At 42.2% G+C, this 19,114-nt stretch overlaps 1 protein-coding gene across 3 annotated transcripts in view; it reads right to left on the bottom strand.

Moving 5' to 3' along the window:
* Window positions 1–16,345: 16,345 nt before the first annotated feature.
* Window positions 16,346–19,114, bottom strand: part of ZDHHC1 (zDHHC palmitoyltransferase 1) — an 83,959-nt gene continuing 81,190 nt past the window's right edge. For all 3 annotated transcript variants that reach the window (XM_073576204.1, XM_073576202.1, XM_073576203.1), the window contains one exon: window positions 16,346–16,919. In XM_073576204.1, the coding sequence (XP_073432305.1) occupies window positions 16,414–16,919 (506 nt within the window). In that variant the 3' untranslated portion in view covers window positions 16,346–16,413. The remainder of the gene's footprint in view (window positions 16,920–19,114) is intronic.

Consider the following 19,114-nt stretch of genomic DNA (forward strand, 5'->3'; position numbering starts at 1 on the left):
GGGGGTTTCCACTGTTTGGGCACATCAGGGGCTCTCCAAATGCAACATGGCGTCTCATCTCAATTCCAGCCAATTCTGAGTTGAAAAAGTCAAATGTTGCTCCTTCCCTTCCAAGCTCTGCCATGCGCCCAAACAGTGTTTTACCCCACATGTAGGGTATCAACCTACTCAGGACAAATTGCAAAACAATTTTTGGGGTCCAATTTCTCCTGTTACTCTTAGGAAAATAAAAAATTGGGGGCAAAAATATCATTTTTGTGGAAAAAAATGATTTTTTTATTTTCACGTCTGAGTGTTATAAACTTCTGTGAAGCACTGGGGGGTTCAAAGTGCTCACCACACATCAAGTTCCTTGGGGGGTCTAGTTTACAAAATGGTGTCATTTGTGGGGGGTTTCCACTGTTTAGGTACATTAGGGGCTCTCCAAAGGCAACATGACACCCGCAGACCATTCCATCAAAGTCTGCATTCCAAAACGTCACTACTTCCCTTCCGAGCCCCGACGTGTGCCCATACAGTAGTTTTCTCCCACATATGGGGTATCAGCATACTCAGGACAAATTGGACAACAACTTTTGGGGTCCAATTTCTCCTGGTACCCTTGGGAAAATAAAAAAATGGTGACTAAAAGATCATGTTTGTGGAAAAAATACGAATTTTTTATTTTCACGCCCAGGCATTATAAACTTCTGTGAAGCACTGGGGGGGTCAAAGTGCTCACCACACATCTAGATAAGTTCCTTAGGGGGTCTAGTTTCCAAAATGGTGTCATTTGTGGGGGGTTTCCACTGTTTTGGTACATCAGGAGTTTTCCAAACGCGACATGGTGTCCGATCTCAATTCCAGCCAAAAACGTCAAATGGCGCTGCTTTCCTTCCGAGCTCTGCCATGCGCCCAAATAGTGGTTTACCCCCACATGTGGGGTATCAGCGTACTCAGGACAAATTGCACAATAACTTTTAGGGTCCTGTTACCCTTGGAAAAATAAGAATTGAGGGTGAAAAGATCATTTTTGTGGAAAAAATATGATTTTTTAATTGTATGGCTTTATGTTATAAACTTCTGTGAAGCCCATGGGGGTTCAAAGTTCTCACCACACATCTAGATAAGTTCCTTAGGGGGTCTAGTTTCCAAAATGGTGTCATTTGTGGGGGGTTTCCACTGTTTTGGTACATCAGGGGTTTTCCAAACGCGACATGGTGTCCGATCTCAATTCCAGCCAAAAACGTCAAATGGCGCTGCTTCCCTTCCGAGCTCTGCCATGCGCCCAAATAGTGGTTTACCCCCACATGTGGGGTATCAGCGTACTCAGGACAAATTGCACAATAACTTTTAGGGTCCTGTTACCCTTGGGAAAATAAAAATTGGGGTTCACTGGGGGGGTCAAAGTGCTCACCACACATCTAGATAAGTTCCTTAGGGGGTCTAGTTTCCAAAATGGTGTCATTTGTGGGGGGTTTCCACTGTTTTGGTACATCAGGAGTTTTCCAAACGCGACATGGTGTCCGATCTGAATTCCAGCCAATTTTGCATTGAAAAAGTCAAACGGCGCTCCTTCCATTCTGAGCTCTGCCATGCACCGAAACAGTGGTTCCCCCCATATATCAGGTATCTGCGTACTCAGGACAAATTGCACAATAACTTTTGCAGTCCAATTTCTCCTGTTACCCTTGGTAAAATAAAAAAAATTGAACCTGAAGTATTTTTTTTATGAAAAAAAGTTAGATGTTTATTTTTTTTAAAATATTCAAAAAAATTCCTGTGACGCACCTAAAGGGTTAATAAACTTCTTGAATGTGGTTTTGAGCACCTTAAGGGGTGCAGTTTTTAGAATGGTGTCACTTTTGGGTATTTTCTATCATATAGACCCCTCAAAGTGGCTTCAAATGTGATGTGGTCCTAAAATTAAAATGGTGTTGTAAAAATGAGAAATCGCTGGTCAACTTTTAACCCTTATAACTTCCTAACAAAAAAAAATTTTGGTTCCAAAATTGTGCTGATGTAAAATAAACATGTGGGAAATGTTAGTTATCAAGTTTTTTGTGTGCCGTATCTCTGTGATTTAAGGGCATAAAAATTCAAAGTTGGAAAATTGCGAAATTTTCAAAATTTTTGCCAAATTTCCGTTTTTCTCACAAATAAACGCAAGTTATTTGAATGAAATTTTACCACTAACATGAAGTACAATATGTCACGAGAAAACAATGTCAGAATCACCGGGATCCATGGAAGCGTTCCAGAGTTATGACCTCATAAAGGTACAGTGGTCAGAATTGTAAAAATTGGCCCGGTCATGAACGTGTAAACCACCCTTGGGGGTGAAGGGGTTAATAATCTCAAGTAAATTAAGTAATATATCGCCAAGGCTCCATCAAACTTGTGGACATGTATTGCTGTTGTACTACTATCCAGATGAAATGACTGTCAGCACAGTGTCTGTTGTTCTTGTGTGCAGCTCCCAGCCATGAGATCCTGCAGTGCTTTTTCTGAAGTTATATTACCATTTGGCCGAGATCACACATGCGAGAAACTCGGACGATTCTCGCATCTTAATATCCGGCACTGCCGCTGGCACTCGGGAGCGAAGCGTGCGGCTGCATAGAAATACATGCAGCCGGATGCTGTGCTCCCGAGTGCCGGGTATTAAGATGTGAGACTCGTCCGATTTTCTCGCATGTGTGATCCCGACCTTTAAAACACTTACTGTCTTATCCGTAGAATAATATAATGGGAGAAACACTGTTGTTTGTAAAATTACCTTCGTAGGCGTATGGTATGTTCAAACATGTTTTTTTTATGCAAATTTTAGCTGCGTTTTACAGCATATCTTCTATGAGATTTCAGAAATCTCATGTGCTCCGTTTGTTTTTTTTGTCCAACTATTTTGGGCAAAACCTGAGGTTTTGTAGAATAGAGCATATCCTTTCTTTCAGCGTTTTTTTCAGCGAATTTCACCCACTGAAAGCAATGGATGGTGAAAAAAATCACTGAAAAAAATGCAAATATCAGGTTTTGTTGCTTTTTTGGTGCCAAAATATAATGAAGTAAAATCAGAATTTTTGGGGGGGCACTAAACTTTATCAGCTTGCACAAGAGACAAACGTAGCATGACAAAAATGCAACAAAAACACAACAAAAACAAAGCAAAACCTGCTTTTTTGCAGCAAGTTTCTTACTGCCAAGAGAGCAGGTTTTACCAGAGGATAAAAATGCAGCAAAATCGCAACGTGTGAACATAGCCTTAGGCCACAGTCAAACATTAATTTGAAAGGTCTGCGTGCTGCCAGATTTTTTATCGATCAGCACATGGACTCATAGAGTTTCATAAATCCATTCAAACATTTGTGAAAATCACAGATTTGAGAATGAGATCTGTCAGACTCAGAGCATGTCATATTTAAACTGTAAAGCGCTGCGGAATATGTTGGCGCTATATAAAGATTATTATTATTATATTTTGATCAAATTCTGAGGATTAGAATAGAATATAATAGGTCAGTGTACTGTCAAAAAAAGAAAATCCGGCAAGACACGGATACTTCACATGGATGTGTGAATGTAGCATGATAATTTAGTATACTATCTTGTTATATATAGCACCATCCCTTAGTAGATAGCCTACTTTTTTGTTATGGATAGTGGCATCCTTAGTTACATAATTTTTCTTAATATGTATAACACCATCCCTTATTACACAGCATCAGCTCTTGTTTTGTATAGCATCATCTCTTATTAAGTAGCATCCTCTATAGTTATGCATGGTGCTGTCCCTTATTATATAGTGTTATAATAATAATAATAATAATAATAATAAATTTTATTTCTATAGTGCCGACAAATTCTGCAGCACTTTACATTTCAGAGGGGACTTGTACAGACAATAGACATTACAGCATAACAATAATCACATAGATCATAACAGATATCAAGAGGAATGAGGGCCCTGCTCGCAAGCTTACAGTCTATGAGGAAAGAGGTAGACACGAAAGGTGGGTGGTAACAGTTGCCCTGATTGTATGGACCAGCCATAATGTTAAGTGTGTAACAGTACAGACACAGAGGGCTAATGGATGTATAAAGCATGTGGGAACATGATGCGGGGAACCTGGTTATGGTAAAAAACTTTTGGCTGTGCCACATAGGGATAGATTAGGTTAATGTGTTGAGGCGGTAGGCCAGTCTGAATAAATGAGTTTTCAGGGCACGCTTAAAATTGTGGGGATTGGGGACTAATCGTATTGACCTGGGAAGTGCATTCCAAAGAATTGGCGCAGCACGTGTATAGTCTTGAAGACGGGAGTGGGAGGTTCTGATTATTGAGGATGCTAACCTCAGGTCATCAGCAGAACGGAGGGTGCGGGTAGGATGGTATACTGAAACAAGGGAGGAGATGTAGGGTGGTGCTGAGCCAAGAAGAGCTTTGTGGGTGAGGGTAATAAGTTTGTACTGGATTCTGGAGTGGATGGGTAGCCAGTGTAATGACTGGCACAAGGTAGAGGCATCGGTGTAACGATTGGCGAGGAATATGATCCTGGCAGCAGCATTCAAGACAGATTGGAGAGGGGAGAGTTTGGTAAGAGGGAGACCAATTAGAAGAGAGTTACAATAGTCGAGACGAGAATGAATAAGAGAAACAGTCAGAGTTTTTGCAGAGTCAAAAGTAAGAAAAGGTCGAATTCTAGAAATGTTTTTGAGGTGCAGTGTTCTGTGTCGTTATGTACAGCGCCATCCCAGTATTACATAGTATCATCTATTGTCATGAATAGTGCCCTCCCTTACATAGTGCATTAGCTTGTCCCCGGGGCTGCTTTTCTCACGGCTGTTAGACAGCTGCAACACATGCAGGGATTTCCTCACAAACAGGCAGTCCTTGCATGTGTTGCGGCTGTTGAACAGCCTTGAGACATGCAGCTGCAGGGACTTGAATATATCTCTCAAACATGCCGAAGACACTCGGTTAGCACCCGAGCATGCTCTGATAACACCTTATCCCAGGATGTTCACTTATCACTAATGATGATGTCTCTACAGTGCTATGGAATATGATAGCTCTATATAAGACAAGCATAATAAATAAATACATAACAAGAGAGGATTCTACATAATATGAGATAATGTTATATATATAAAGAGAGAAAGCCATGCAATATATATGTAGTGGTTTAAGTAAGTATTGAACTGGTCAGCAATTATCTAAGTAAATATATTTCTAAAGGTGCTATTGACATGAACCTCATCTATCTTCAGGCGCACATGCGCAGCTCTTACGCCATTCATGGCGAGATAATACGGGGATCTGTTTAAGAGACTGGACCGTCGACAATTAGAAATCTATATGATAAATGTATACATGGATACATACATTGGCCATACAACCAGTCAAATGTCCGTCTTCCCATCTCGTTGGTCACCACTGTATGTCATATGATGGACAGGCGTGGTAAATACTAGAGAGGAAGAGGGTGCTGGGTTATAGCATTGTGTTTTAGTGCTATTTTTTATGTCAATTTACATGGACTATCTGGGCCAATACATCTCTAGTGGATATAATTGTACGGCTAGAGTCATGAAGTTGGGTCCTAATGGTCTTCTCCATGGTCGGTTGTACGCCGTCTATGCTAGCTCTGCAGAATACTATAGACGCCTCGGAATTGCGTGTGGTTTCCTACAGTCATTTAGGACTTTAAGGTGAAGATTAAAGGCAGGCAATCATATTTCAATGCAGTCATCGAGCTCGGTTCTATATTTTTTACTGTGTTTGTATCTGGTTGCTAAGTGGGATTAGGAATAAGCCAGCAGCCTAATGCTTCTCATGATAGAACTGAATTCAGAAATTTTAACAAGCATATTTCTGCTCCCTCGGGAAAATAATTGAGTTCTATATTTCAGCTTGTTCATACAGAAATATTATACAGTCTCCTTTGACTATTGTTTCATTTTGATTGATTGCATATAGCTACTGCTCTGTGATTGATGGGTCTAATAGGAACAGCATGGCCTCGTCATCTACAGTGCAGGATTGTGTCTGCGTTCACAGCCACAGACTAGTCAACTCACCCAGTTATGCAAGGAGTCGCCCTGTTTTTGCTTTCTCCCTCATATGGACACTCTGAAATATATCCATCACCCTATTTCTGGCGTCTCAAAGTTAAAAACAACAACAATAATAATAATAATAATAATAATAATAATAAATAAGGTCTATGCAGATGTCTACAGTGGAGGAAGAACCTTTACAGCCACACAACCCAACCTGCAGTTTGCTGATCTAGAAGGCAGAAAGAAAGTGTAGACCACAAACTACACATGCTGGATAGGTAGAGAGTGAGACCACAAACTACACATGCTGGATAGGTAGAGAGTGAGACCACAAACTACACATGCTGGATAGGTAGAGAGTGAGACCCCAAATTACACATGCTGGATAGGTAGAGAGTGAGACCACAAACTACACATGCTGGATAGGTAGAGAGTGAGACCACAAACTACACATGCTGGATAGGTAGAGAGTGAGACCACAAACTACACATGCTGGATAGGTAGAGAGTGAGACCACAAACTACACATGCTGGATAGGTAGAGAGTGAGACCACAAACTACACATGCTGGATAGGTAGAGAGTGAGACCCCAAATTACACATGCTGGATAGGTAGAGAGTGAGACCACAAACTACACATGCTGGATAGGTAGAGAGTGAGACCACAAACTACACATGCTGGATAGGTAGAGAGTGAGACCACAAACTACACATGCTGGATAGGTAGAGAGTGAGACCACAAACTACACATGCTGGATAGGTAGAGAGTGAGACCACAAACTACACATGCTGGATAGGTAGAGAGTGAGACCACAAACTACACATGCTGGATAGGTAGAGAGTGAGGCCACAAACTACACATGCTGGATAGGTAGAGAGTGAGACCACAAACTACACATGCTGGATAGGTAGAGAGTGAGACCGCAAACTACACATGCTGGATAGGTAGAGAGTGAGACCACAAACTACACATGCTGGATAGATAGAGAGTGAGACCACAAACTACACATGCTGGATAGGTAGAGAGTGAGACCCCAAATTACACATGCTGGATAGGTAGAGAGTGAGACCACAAACTACACATGCTGGATAGGTAGAGAGTGAGACCACAAACTACACATGCTGGATAGGTAGAGAGTGAGACCCCAAATTACACATGCTGGATAGGTAGAGAGTGAGACCACAAACTACACATGCTGGATAGGTAGAGAGTGAGACCACAAACTACACATGCTGGATAGGTAGAGAGTGAGACCACAAACTACACATGCTGGATAGGTAGAGAGTGAGACCCCAAATTACACATGCTGGATAGGTAGAGAGTGAGACCACAAACTACACATGCTGGATAGGTAGAGAGTGAGACCACAAACTACACATGCTGGATAGGTAGAGAGTGAGACCACAAACTACACATGGTAGAGGAGAGGTAGACACTAACATACACTGCACTACATGTATAGGACAGGTAGAGAGTAGCAGAGCTTGCACTACACATTGAGGGTAGGTAGACAATGACAAACTTTGAACTACACAAGGAAGGCTGGTAGAGATTGACAGAACCCGCTCTACATATGAAAGGCAGATAGAAAGTGACAGATCTAACACTACAAAACAGGCTAGGTAGAGAGTGACAGATCTCGCACTACACATGGAGGGAAGGTTGAGTGACAGGCAGGCTAGGTAGACAGTGAAAGATCACACACTACAAGTGGAAGAGAGGTAGACAGAAACATACCTTGCACTACATACGGAATGAAGGTAGAGAGTGACAGACCCTGCACTACACATTGAGGGTAGGTAGACAGTGATAAACTTTGCGCTAGACATGGAGGACTGGTAGAGAGTGACAGACCCCGCACTACACATGTATGGCAGATAGAAAGTGACAGATCTAACAGAACAAAAGAGGGTAGGTAGAGAGTGATAGACTTCGCACTATGCAAGGAGGACAGGTAGAGAGTAGTGATGAGTGAGTGTGCTCGGATAAGGTGTTATCCAAACATGGTCGTGTGCCATTAGAGTATCATCGGCATGCTCGAAAACTATGTTCGAGCCCCCGTGGTTGCATGTCTCATGGCTGTTCGGCAGCCGCAACAGATGGAGGGATTGCCTGTTTGTTAGGTAATCCCTGCATGTGTTGCGGCTCTTGAACAGTCGTGAGACATGCAACCGTGGCGACTCGAACACAGAGTATCTTTGGCATGCTCGAATACTTTTAGCACACGAGCGTGCACGGATAACACATTATCCGAGTACACTCGCTGATCACTAATAGAGACTGACAGAACCTGCACTATGCGTGGAGAGCAGGTGGAGAGTGACAGACCCAGCAATACAAAAAGGCAGGTAGAGAGTGACAGAGCCCACAATACAAAGGAGGGTAGGTAGAGAGTGACAGACCCACACTGAAGGTCACTGGGCAGGATAGGACCACATACCTGGTGGGATCTAGTATTGTTTTTGTCCCTCAGTAGCAGAAGCCTAGATTGTGTACGAAGACATGGGCAACATGTTGCAGACACTGAGAGGGGAGTAAGGGTCCAGGGTGAGATCTCCAACTTTTCATTAAAGGGAACCTGTCAGCTCGTTTTTACACAATAAGCTGCGGCCACTGCCTTTCGGGGCTTATCTACAGCATTCTATAATGCTGTAGATAAGCCCCCGATCTAACCTGAAAGAGAAGAAAAGCAAGTTTTATTATACGCACCCAGGGGCGGTCCGGTCCAATGGGCTTCGTAGGTCCGGGTCCAGTGCCTCCCATCTTCTAGCGATGAGGTCCTCCTCCTTGCTTCGTGTCACGGCTCCTGCGCAGGCATACTGATCTGCCCTGTTGAGGGCAGAGCATAGTACTGCAGTGCACAGTGTGTATGTAGAGAGAGACCCATCTACTGCGGTCTGATGCGACCGCTGGTTGGACAGCTGACAGGACAAGTCAGGTCTCTCACTTTAGTACCGGTTTGCTTCTTAAACTAAGCTTTCTCTGAAATGTCACAGCTTGTCAGAGTAAGGCTAGTTTCACACTAGCGCTTTTGAGCGCAGCGATGGCCTGCGCACGGCCGCCGCTAAGCCCCGCCCCCTGTCGCGCCTCCGCCGGTAGCTCCGCCTACCGGTGTATGATGCTGCATGCGTCCTGCGTCCCCTATCTTTATCACTGGGGGCGCAGGCCATGCGCAGTATGCGTTTGGCGGCGCATGCGCCTTTTTGACGGTGCGCCGAGCGCAACCAAACTGCAATAGGTTGCGTTTGGCGCAGGTCGGCGCACCGTCAAAAAGGCGCATGCGCCGCCAAACGCATACTGCGCACGGCCTGCGCCCCCAGTGATAAAGATAGGGGACGTAGGACGCATGCAGCGTCATACGCCGGTAGGCGGAGGTACCGGCGGAGGCGCGGCAGGGGGCGGGGCTTAGCGGCGGCCGTGCGCAGGCCGTCGCTGCGCTCAAAAGCGCTAGTGTGAAACTAGCCTGAAACATTCATGGCTGCCTTATTTCTGGCTGCTGGAATTGAATGACACGTTTCCATTATACCTGTTAAGGATCTGCGGTGTACATTTTCATCACAGGATGGGTATGGCGTGTATTTTGGAGGCTCAGGACCTGAGCCCGCTCCATATCAGGGAGAAACTGACTTTGGAGGTGATGATTTACTACAGCTGCAGGAGCCCTGCTGTAAGACCTTATAGCTGCCATCTTAGTCCTCCTATGCAGCTCAGCCACTGGATTGCATTGCCGGAGCAGTGGAGTGTGAGTGATAGCTCTTTTTGTCATTTTAACCTAGTACAAGCCTAAAGGATGAAGAACCTTATTCCCAGAAAACGCCTTTAAATTTTCATTGTGCAAATATAACACAGGATTAGGAAATCTGCCCCATAGCTCTTATTTCAAGCAGGGAACATTGCGATGCAATTCAGCACAAAAATGAAATTAATTAAAAGGGCCCCAATTGAATTAAGAATGGGTCTACTAACTGCTGGATATGTGAGGATTGTTATTTTTAACATGTGGGGATGTCGACCTTTGCACTGTAGACCATTAGCTACCTGGTTGCGTCTGAGGTTAGTGCGTTCCCTGGTCTCGGAAGAATGTGCAGAAATTGATAAATGGTTTATGACATCACTCTCACGCTGGTGGGTTAATATTAAGCAAAAGCGGGAACGAGTCCAAGATATGAGAGTGTGCAATGTCCCAAACGCTCACAGATGGGCGCTGTTTCTAATTTAACCAATATTGAGTGAAATCAGCTTCTGAACGCACGACGGATGCTGCCGACGAATCTTAGCCCTTTACATAATACATCTGAGTATTATGCTCATCTTTGACCTGCACAAAAATCTTAAAAAGGACAAAAGTTTATTTCCAAATGATATTCTATCCTGCAGATAATCTGGTGAACAAGTATTTCTGTACATCACTGGCATTAATTATGGGTATAACTAAAATCTAATGGAGAAGCTTCCAGATTGTGTAGAAATGACCATCAGGTACATCTCAGTGCCCATCAGCTGACACTTTGCCTCCATCAGTGCAAGATAGCACACTTATGGGGACAAAGTGCTTGCTACTCCCCTTGATAAATTCCCTTTGAAGGGTGTAGTTCATAAATGGGGACTTAGATGTTTCTTCTCTTAATTCATCCCAGCCAATACTATGTCATTCTGGGACTCATTTGAGATGGACGGAGATGAACTGGAGGTTGGAAAGGACTTCAACCTACACGGATCGATCGATCACTCAAGATTCAGCGATGATGCCAGAAGTCAATAAGAGCATAGCTATGGGCAAATCCTCAATGAAGTAACTGGACAAGGTCTCCAAATTGAGGAAAAAGTAGCTGGTGATGAAAATATAGTTAGTACATAGTCCAATCTTTTTTTCATAGTAACATATGGATGCTAAATCTGGACGATAAAGAAACAAGACAAATGAAGAAAGAACACTTTTGAGATGTGGTGCTGGAGAAGGATCTTATCAATACCAAGAAGAACAAACAAATCAATCTTGAAACAAATCAAGCCGGACATGTCACACAAAGCAAGGATCACCAAGATACGACTTGCCTACTTTGGACACTTGATTTGAAGAGAGTAATCACTGGAGAAGGACATCATGTTCGGAAGAATAGAATCAAATGACCCTGGTGAACCTATCTAGGCTTGCAAAAGATCAATCTTTCTACAGTTTGTTCATCCATCAAGTCAACATGGCTCAAGATAGAGCAGAAGGCCATTAAATAATAATGTCATTCACTAAGTTAGGCCTTAAGTGTTCATGGGGCTGTTTGTTGTCTGTCCAAGCAAAGGATGAGGGTCCCATGCATAATAGAGATCTGTCTTTTTACAATGGCAACACACAATGGACCTCTTCCAGCACATAGTAATTAGAGACCACGTGTGCCGGTGGATTCTGCAGCTTCCACTGAAGTCACGTTGAGTGAGCAGTGACTTCTCTTCCACTCTGCTCCACTGATGGGGTGTGACTGCCGTCATGTTTATTGACAGCTGGCTCCCTGCTGCCTAACTGCAGGAAGCCAGCTATCAATCAGCATGACGTCGGCAGCCATGACCCAGCGACAGAGCAGCTCGAAAGAGGTGATCTGTTGATGTGGAGCAGCTGAATCACCGGTAATAGGAGCGGATGGTGAGAACCTTGCATTCACTAGATCCCATTACGTCATCACTCTGTATGTGGTCACGTGGGGCAAGAGACACAGATTGACATATGTCCTAAGTGATCACAAGCAGCATGATGCACGGCAGTGGAGTGCATCCTACCCCACGTGACCTTGTGGGTCATCGAATGGAAGATATGGCTACCTGGAGCAAAGATAGACGACATAAGATGAAATCGGGAGGATTCATAGCGGAGGGTCACGTATGTGGAGAGTTACAGAGAGGCAGTAGATATAACAGGTTTTGTTAGCGCCTTCCTGGCAGCCACTATTCACATCAAATTCTAATTTCTTGAGTGAATCTACCCACAGATATAGTTAAATATGTAAATTGCCTCTTTAGCGAGGAAGAGGACTAGAACTCTAGGGCCTCCTAGTGGAAGCAGCAATCCTTAAAGACAATATCTGCTTAACGAGCCTTGTCACATGACTTAGGATTAAAGCCAAACCAGAATCTCAATTTGCAGACAGTGTTTCAGTGTTGCCCCCTCCTCAGTGCAAAGTATGAGATCTGATTTGGCTAAGTGAGAGGGGCTGCAGGGGTAACATTTATCCTTGTGAAAAAGGACAAGCCAAGCCTGGCATCTCAGAGTGAGGACACTCATAAGCCTTGCATGCTCCCCTGGGAAATTAAATATGCAAATTGTTTCTTCAGAGAGGAAGAGGGCTAAAACTCTAGCGACATCCACTGGAAGCAGCAATCCTAAAAGTCACTATTGATTCTTTAACCAGCCTGTGCACTGAGGAGGGGTAACACCCGAAATACAGTGTCTGCAAATTTAGGTTCTTATTTGGCTTTTATCCTAAGTCAAATTGCAAGGTCGATAGTGACTGGTAGGTTTCTGCTTCTAATAGATGGCACTTGTGTTCTGGTCCTCTTCTTCTCTGAAGAGGCAATTTGCATATTTAATTTCCCAGGAGCATGCATGGCTTAGAAGTCTCCTCACTCTGACATGCCAGGCTTAGCTTGTCATTATCCACAAGGAGAATTGTTAATCCATGTTTATAATTAGCAATTTATTGCAAATGACTTATGTACGGTTTTATGGTGGATGTGCAGTTCCCTTTCATGGCCACTATACAGTTGGCGGCGCTACGTTGCTCTGATATATCTGATGATTAACTATCCTGCGGAATATGGCACTGATACAGAAAGTATTGTCCGCCCCTTTAAAGGAGCATTAATTGTTCTGTTGACAATTCTCACAGGTTATGGGCAGAAATCTCCATGTGTAAAAACAATGAGCCCGATTCATCACTGCATTTCCGCCATTTTTTTTGGATGTGATTACCTCTTAATTAGTGACTTTGTGATGTGCGACAAGTTGAGCAAACAATTTACATGGTTTTTCATGTTGCCTTTGGTGGTTTAGTTACTGATTGACTTCAGTGTGGCTTTAGCAGATGATTCATGAAATGCAACTTTTTTTTTTTTTAAAAAGTCACAAAACTTTGCACAACTCTCTACTCCTGTCCAACCCAAGTAATGCCATGCTTGCCAGCTCTAGATTTATTATTGGACCACCTTGCAAAACATGCAACTTTTGTGCTAAAAATTGAAAAAAATTATTAAAAAGTAGAAAATTCTTGAACTATTTGTACCATTTTGATGAAATTTGCTCAAAAATATAATAAAAAAACAGTGAAAATGACAAGTCAAAAAAAAGTGACAGGATCTTGGTAGGAATAGGGTGCTTACTCTGGTGACAATGGATTTGTCTATATGGACAGGTACGCCGTGTATGTGGATCACAAGTCTAAAAATTAGCCATTGAAAGTAACCAAGAACACTGTATCTCTGAAAATCGTAGGATCGGCGTCACGTTATATAGACAAACCCAGAATTCATGTATGCGATTGTAGGTTTAGAAGAAATGCAATCGGCCATGATCGCAGCGGCTCTGCGGGCTTTATTCTATACAAGTAGTTTACAATTTGCCAACATTGCCATCTAGTGGAGGATATTTGTATTACATTTCCTAGCATCATGGTCTGAAAAGAGACAAAAAAGTGGTCTGGCGTCAGTCTTCTTTACGACCAGGTAAAACCAATGTGTCTTTTTTTGACACTAGGAGGAAAAAAAAAATATGTCAAAAAACCTCAGACTACCATTTTAAATGGCCCCATCCCCCCAGGATGGATCATCTCCTTTCTTGACTTGCTGTGGAGGGATTTCATCCACATAACTATGGTAAAAGTTTTCAGCCAGATTTTGGTTTTCTTGTGTTTTTCGATTATCACTGGTCAACACACAAAAAAAAAATCATCAGCAAAGGTAAGATGTCTGTTTTATGGAGTTTGTTGTGCGGATTCCAAAAATACGCTTAGTTTTGCTCTATCACAAAGTTTCTGAGATAGAAGCATTTTTGTTATTACGTTATTTCCGCATTTTCAGCGTATGTGGTTTTTCCTATGTTATTCCCATTTCTTTGCTTGTCTTAATTGTGAATTTTCTTACAGGGAAAACATCAGTAAAGGTTTTAGTGAGTTTTATGGGAAGGAGCAGTGACAGTGCAGTCAGCCAATGACTGCTTCTCGGAAAGTCACGTTATGGGGAGGAGCTAACGGTTATGAGGCGGTGAGATTTGAGTCAGTCAGAAAAGGATGGTGATGGCAGCAAGGACTGGTATGTGAGACTCTGACAGGAGACAGGTCTATACAGGGATCTGAGCCCTGCCAAAAGGAGATAGAGGGGAAGGCAGAGGACAGCCGCCATTGTGAGAGGATTTTCACTGCATTTCTGGGAGGGTAAGTCGCCTCAGAGGAAAGAAAACAGCTCAGCCACTGAGGTGTAACTGAGTGAGGGTCTCCACAGAGAGAACCTGAATGCAGCCAATATCACTCTGAGAAGCTGCCTGTCTGCCAATGTTCATCTGTAAGGAATAGGCTGACCCGTTTACCTCACAACTGTATATAGTTATCTACCAGATTACCTCCAGTAACACCAGCTCTAAATACAAGCTGCCTCTGTCATCTCTGGGGAGATATCTACAGATAGTCGGTCGGCTCATCGCATTTTTTTTCGTTTGTCACCACCATTGAACTGAACTTACTCTATTGTTTGATCTGATTGAAAGGAGAAAAATGTCCCGACAGTGTATCAATCATCCGAACAGATTCTGCTATGTGTGTGGTTCTTTTACACCAAAAGGCCAAGTTCGTTCAATCACATGATATTATAAAGATGTACCAGATGGACTTTACATGTCCACTTGGTGATCAAGACAAAAGCTGGGCCCCTCATGTGATATGTTCAAGCTGTTCAAATGGTCTTCGTGACTGGTTGAATATGAGGAAAGTGGCTATGGTATTAGCTGTTCCCATGATTTGGAGAGAACCCAGAAATCATAGTGATGACTGCTACTTTTGTTTTGTCAAACTGAAAGGCTTTTCTACAAAGAACAAACATAAGATTAATTACTCAGAACTTGAATCTGCACTTAGGCCAGTTTCACATGATGGTACCATGCCAGTTCCTGTACCACCGTTGTCTGGATTGGATGAAAATGAAGTAGAGTATGAAGACTATGGAGCTGAAGCTACTGGCGAAGACATGGAGACCTCAGGTCAAGATGAATATGTACCTGATGGAGCAGCCGAGCAGCCAGAACCGCTTTACTCAGCATGAATTAAATGATCTGACCAGAGACCTTTCATGGTCAAAAGATAAAGCTGAACTTCTTGCATCTAGGTTGAAACAGAAGAATCTTCTTCATGATGTAAAAGTGTGTTATTACCGAAACAGAAGTAACACTAACACAATTTTTCACAGTTGATGGACCAATGGTGCACTGTAACAATGTGAATGGCCTCTTTGAAGAACTGAATCGAGAGTATTTTGTTTCAGATTTGTTGACTCATCCCAGAGAAGTTTGAAAGCAGTGTTGCTTCACAATGGAAACATGAAACCATCAATCCCTATTGCTCACTCATGTCATCTAAAGGAAAGATATGAAAATCTGTCAGTTTTGGATGCTATACAATATAAGCATCATCAATTGAATATCTGTGGACATTTGAAAGTGATTGGTCTGCTAATGGCAAGGAGGTTTCACAAAATATTGTTGTTTCTTGTGTTTATGGGACAGTAGAAATACAGTAGAGCATTATGTTCGTCGTGATTGGGGACAAAGAAACATCTAGGCTCCAGGTAGAGACAATGTTCAGCATAATCCTTTAGTTGTTCCAACAAATATCTTTCTTCCTCCACTACATATAAAGTTGGAATTGATTAATAACTTTGTGAAAGCCATGGCAAAGACAAATTCACAAGGGTTCCAGTACATTTCACGGAAATTCTCCAGCATTTCACCAACAAAACTGAAGGAAGGGGTATTTGTTGTTCCTCAGATCAGAGAGCTTATGGGAGATGATGTATTTGAAGGAACTCTAATTGTTAAGGAATTGAGATCTTGAAAGCTTCAAGTGGATCTGTGAAAACTTCTTAGGAAAATAAAAATCTCCAGAATATGTTGAAGGTGTTGAGCGGATGCTAACTTACAGACCATGAGAATTGGGACAGCTCCTGGAGATATTAGGCTCGCCAACGCTCCATTGCTGTAGGCAATGATGATGCTTTTCTACAGATTTTGTGTGGAACTAATTCATCAGAAGGAAATTAAAAAAGTAAAACACCATAATACATAATATAAAAGAATTTATTAAGAATAAATGGTTATATGACTTCATAGAAAAAAAAAGGCTACAGCTACTTATTAGCACAGATGGAGGGCAAAGCTTCTGCATTAGAGATGGAAAGAACCTGCTCTCCTTCCATGCCCTTGGCCACCCACATTTTTTTGTAAAGTGATTTGTGACAGTCTTGTACTTTGGGTTCATCGACAAGTCCATTGGACAAAGGTTTTCCACTGCTCTCACTGACAAATACAGAAGGAGTTTTTGGAAGTAATTCAAACTTTTGTAAAGCAACGGGCCAGAAGTAACTTTGTCTCGGTCCATGATCAGATTCGCTTACTGGGTCTGTGGGGCTTCTTGGTGTGAGAAACAGGTTTTCGCTCATAGAAGAGCTACCAAGATGCGTCTGGGCTACTGGAATTTCTTCCATGGACTCTGCAGAATCAGAATGATATTCTGCAGGAGGCCCAGCAGCCTGAACTGGATGCAGGTTAATGGGAGCCAAAACAGGTAAAGACCTTGATGGGAAATTAGGAGACTGAGCAGCCAAACCGGGAAGCGTCGGGGACACCGGAATTTCTAAAAAGAGAAACAAATAAAATATAATTGGTTGTTAGGTTAATTTTCATTAAAAGATGTAAAAACACTCAGATATTTGGCATTCCATATTTTTCAATATGCTGCATGCTGGTTGTATTCTTCCCAACCAGGCCAATGGAGCTGGATGAAACCAGGTCCATAACACAGATTTGTATATTGCACCTATCAATTCCAGCCAAGAACTTGTGCGTGCACAACCTTGAAAAAAAACTATTTGAAATCTATGGCTTAACCTATCAAAACATCTAGGCCTGGGAAGGTCATAAAATTAGGTAAATACAACCTCGGAGTAAAGTATTTAACAAAAAACAGGTCAAAATGTAGAAGCAGTGTGTGAAAAATGAAGTACACTCCTAATGCATCCATAGGAATCAAGAGAGGGAGTAGTAGCCAGATGTTAATAATCAAATACTTGTGATTAATTGTTCATCAGCAAGTGTGATCACTTCTATTAAAGCAGAAGTTGTGTCAGTTTGCTGGCCTGCAACATTCAGGAGTGTGTTAGTAAGGCTAAGGAGTACAATACTTGCTGGCCATCAATTTGGAAAGGGTCACAGGTTTATTTCTAAACAATTTGGTATTCATCGTTTTTACAGTGAGATATAATATTCACAAGTGGGAAACATTCAAGATTGTCATCTATCTTTCCAAGAGTTGTTTTTATTGTACCACTCGAGTCTTGCTTTAAATGTATTTCCCCTGCTCCCTGTGTCATACTCACCTTCCGGCATTTTCATTTGTTTGCGCCACAGCTCCTGTCAGTTTCCAGCGAAATGTGACCTGCCGGCTGCTACAGTTTTTCATGGAACGGCGCGGTGGTCACTTTTCAAGACAAGTCTATGGAAGCCTCGGTCTGGCTCAGACTTGTATTGAGAGCTTGTGATGTAACTTCTGACTTCTAAATAGTCATAAGCTGTCACAAGATGGCACCGAGAGACCAGAACGGCGGCAAAAAACAGTGAAGACGCTGGAGAGTGTGTATATGAACGGAGGCAGGGGTCTTACATTTAAAGCACCACTCAAGGGATGAAAAAAACAAACAAACATTGAAGTGGTGCTTTAAGTTCAGACAATGTTCAATGAAATTGCAAAAAAAACAAACAAAAAAACAAAAGCCTCAGCTCAGACTCTAAAGGTCTCAGTTAGAATGTTAAACATTTAAGTTCAAGAAAGAATAATTAGAATAAAAGATGGAATAAATATGACTGCTTTGGAAGTGCTGCCAAGAGAAAGCCTTTTCTTTCTAAAAAAAAAAAAAAAAAAGAACATGGCACCCCGGCTAAATACAGCATACCAATTGTCCAGCATGGTGGTGGAGGGATAATGAGTTGTGCTTGTTTTGCAGCCACAAGACATTTAATTTACCATAAAATGCCTCTGTAAGCTTGGCTCAAACTGGGTCATGCAACAGGACAATGATCCCGAGCACAGCAGCAAATTTACACCAGAATGGCTGAAAAAGAATCAAGGTGCGGCAATGGCACAGTCACTGTCCAGACCTCAACCCAATAAAAATACCATAGAAAGGCTACCAATAATAAAGCTCATCCATGATAGTGATAGACAAACCAAAAAATAAAATGGAATCAAGAGCAATGAAAAAATGTATAAGATTCTTTATTTATACTCAATAAGATAAAAAAATACAGTATATAGATGTATCAATAAATACAAAATAAGGGAATCAGCGACATCCAATTACCACATATAGATAAAGGTCATAGGTATAAATGATAATATATAGGCAAAAGAATATTTATTCAGCTTCCTTTCAATTATCTCTCAAATGCAATAATATAAAGCGTCTCCCATAAAGTGCATAGTGCATACAAAAAGGTAACAAAAAGTTATATCATATTATAATCATCAAGAAAAAAGTTTAAAGACCGCCAGTGCAGGACACTATAAGCCAGTATAAGTAAAGAGCATGAGATAGTAAGGGAAAAAGATAGCCGAATTTTAAACATTAGCCTAAATGATCAGAGTACCGACCTGTCTAGTACGTGGACAACAGGACCCCTACGCGCGTTTCGCTTCTTGCTTCCACTGTAAGACGGCCATGGGACCGGTCCTCGAGGGGAGATGTGTGTCCTTGAGGTGTTCGCTTCGGTGATGCAAACCCGTAAAAGAAGGCTCCAGTATGTATAATGCTGAGAGTGAATAGGGTTTAGGAG

This window comes from Dendrobates tinctorius, unplaced genomic scaffold (genome assembly GCF_039654945.1).
Source record: "Dendrobates tinctorius isolate UK_male_01 unplaced genomic scaffold, ASM3965494v1 ptg000047l, whole genome shotgun sequence".
Classification (NCBI taxonomy): domain Eukaryota; kingdom Metazoa; phylum Chordata; class Amphibia; order Anura; family Dendrobatidae; genus Dendrobates; species Dendrobates tinctorius.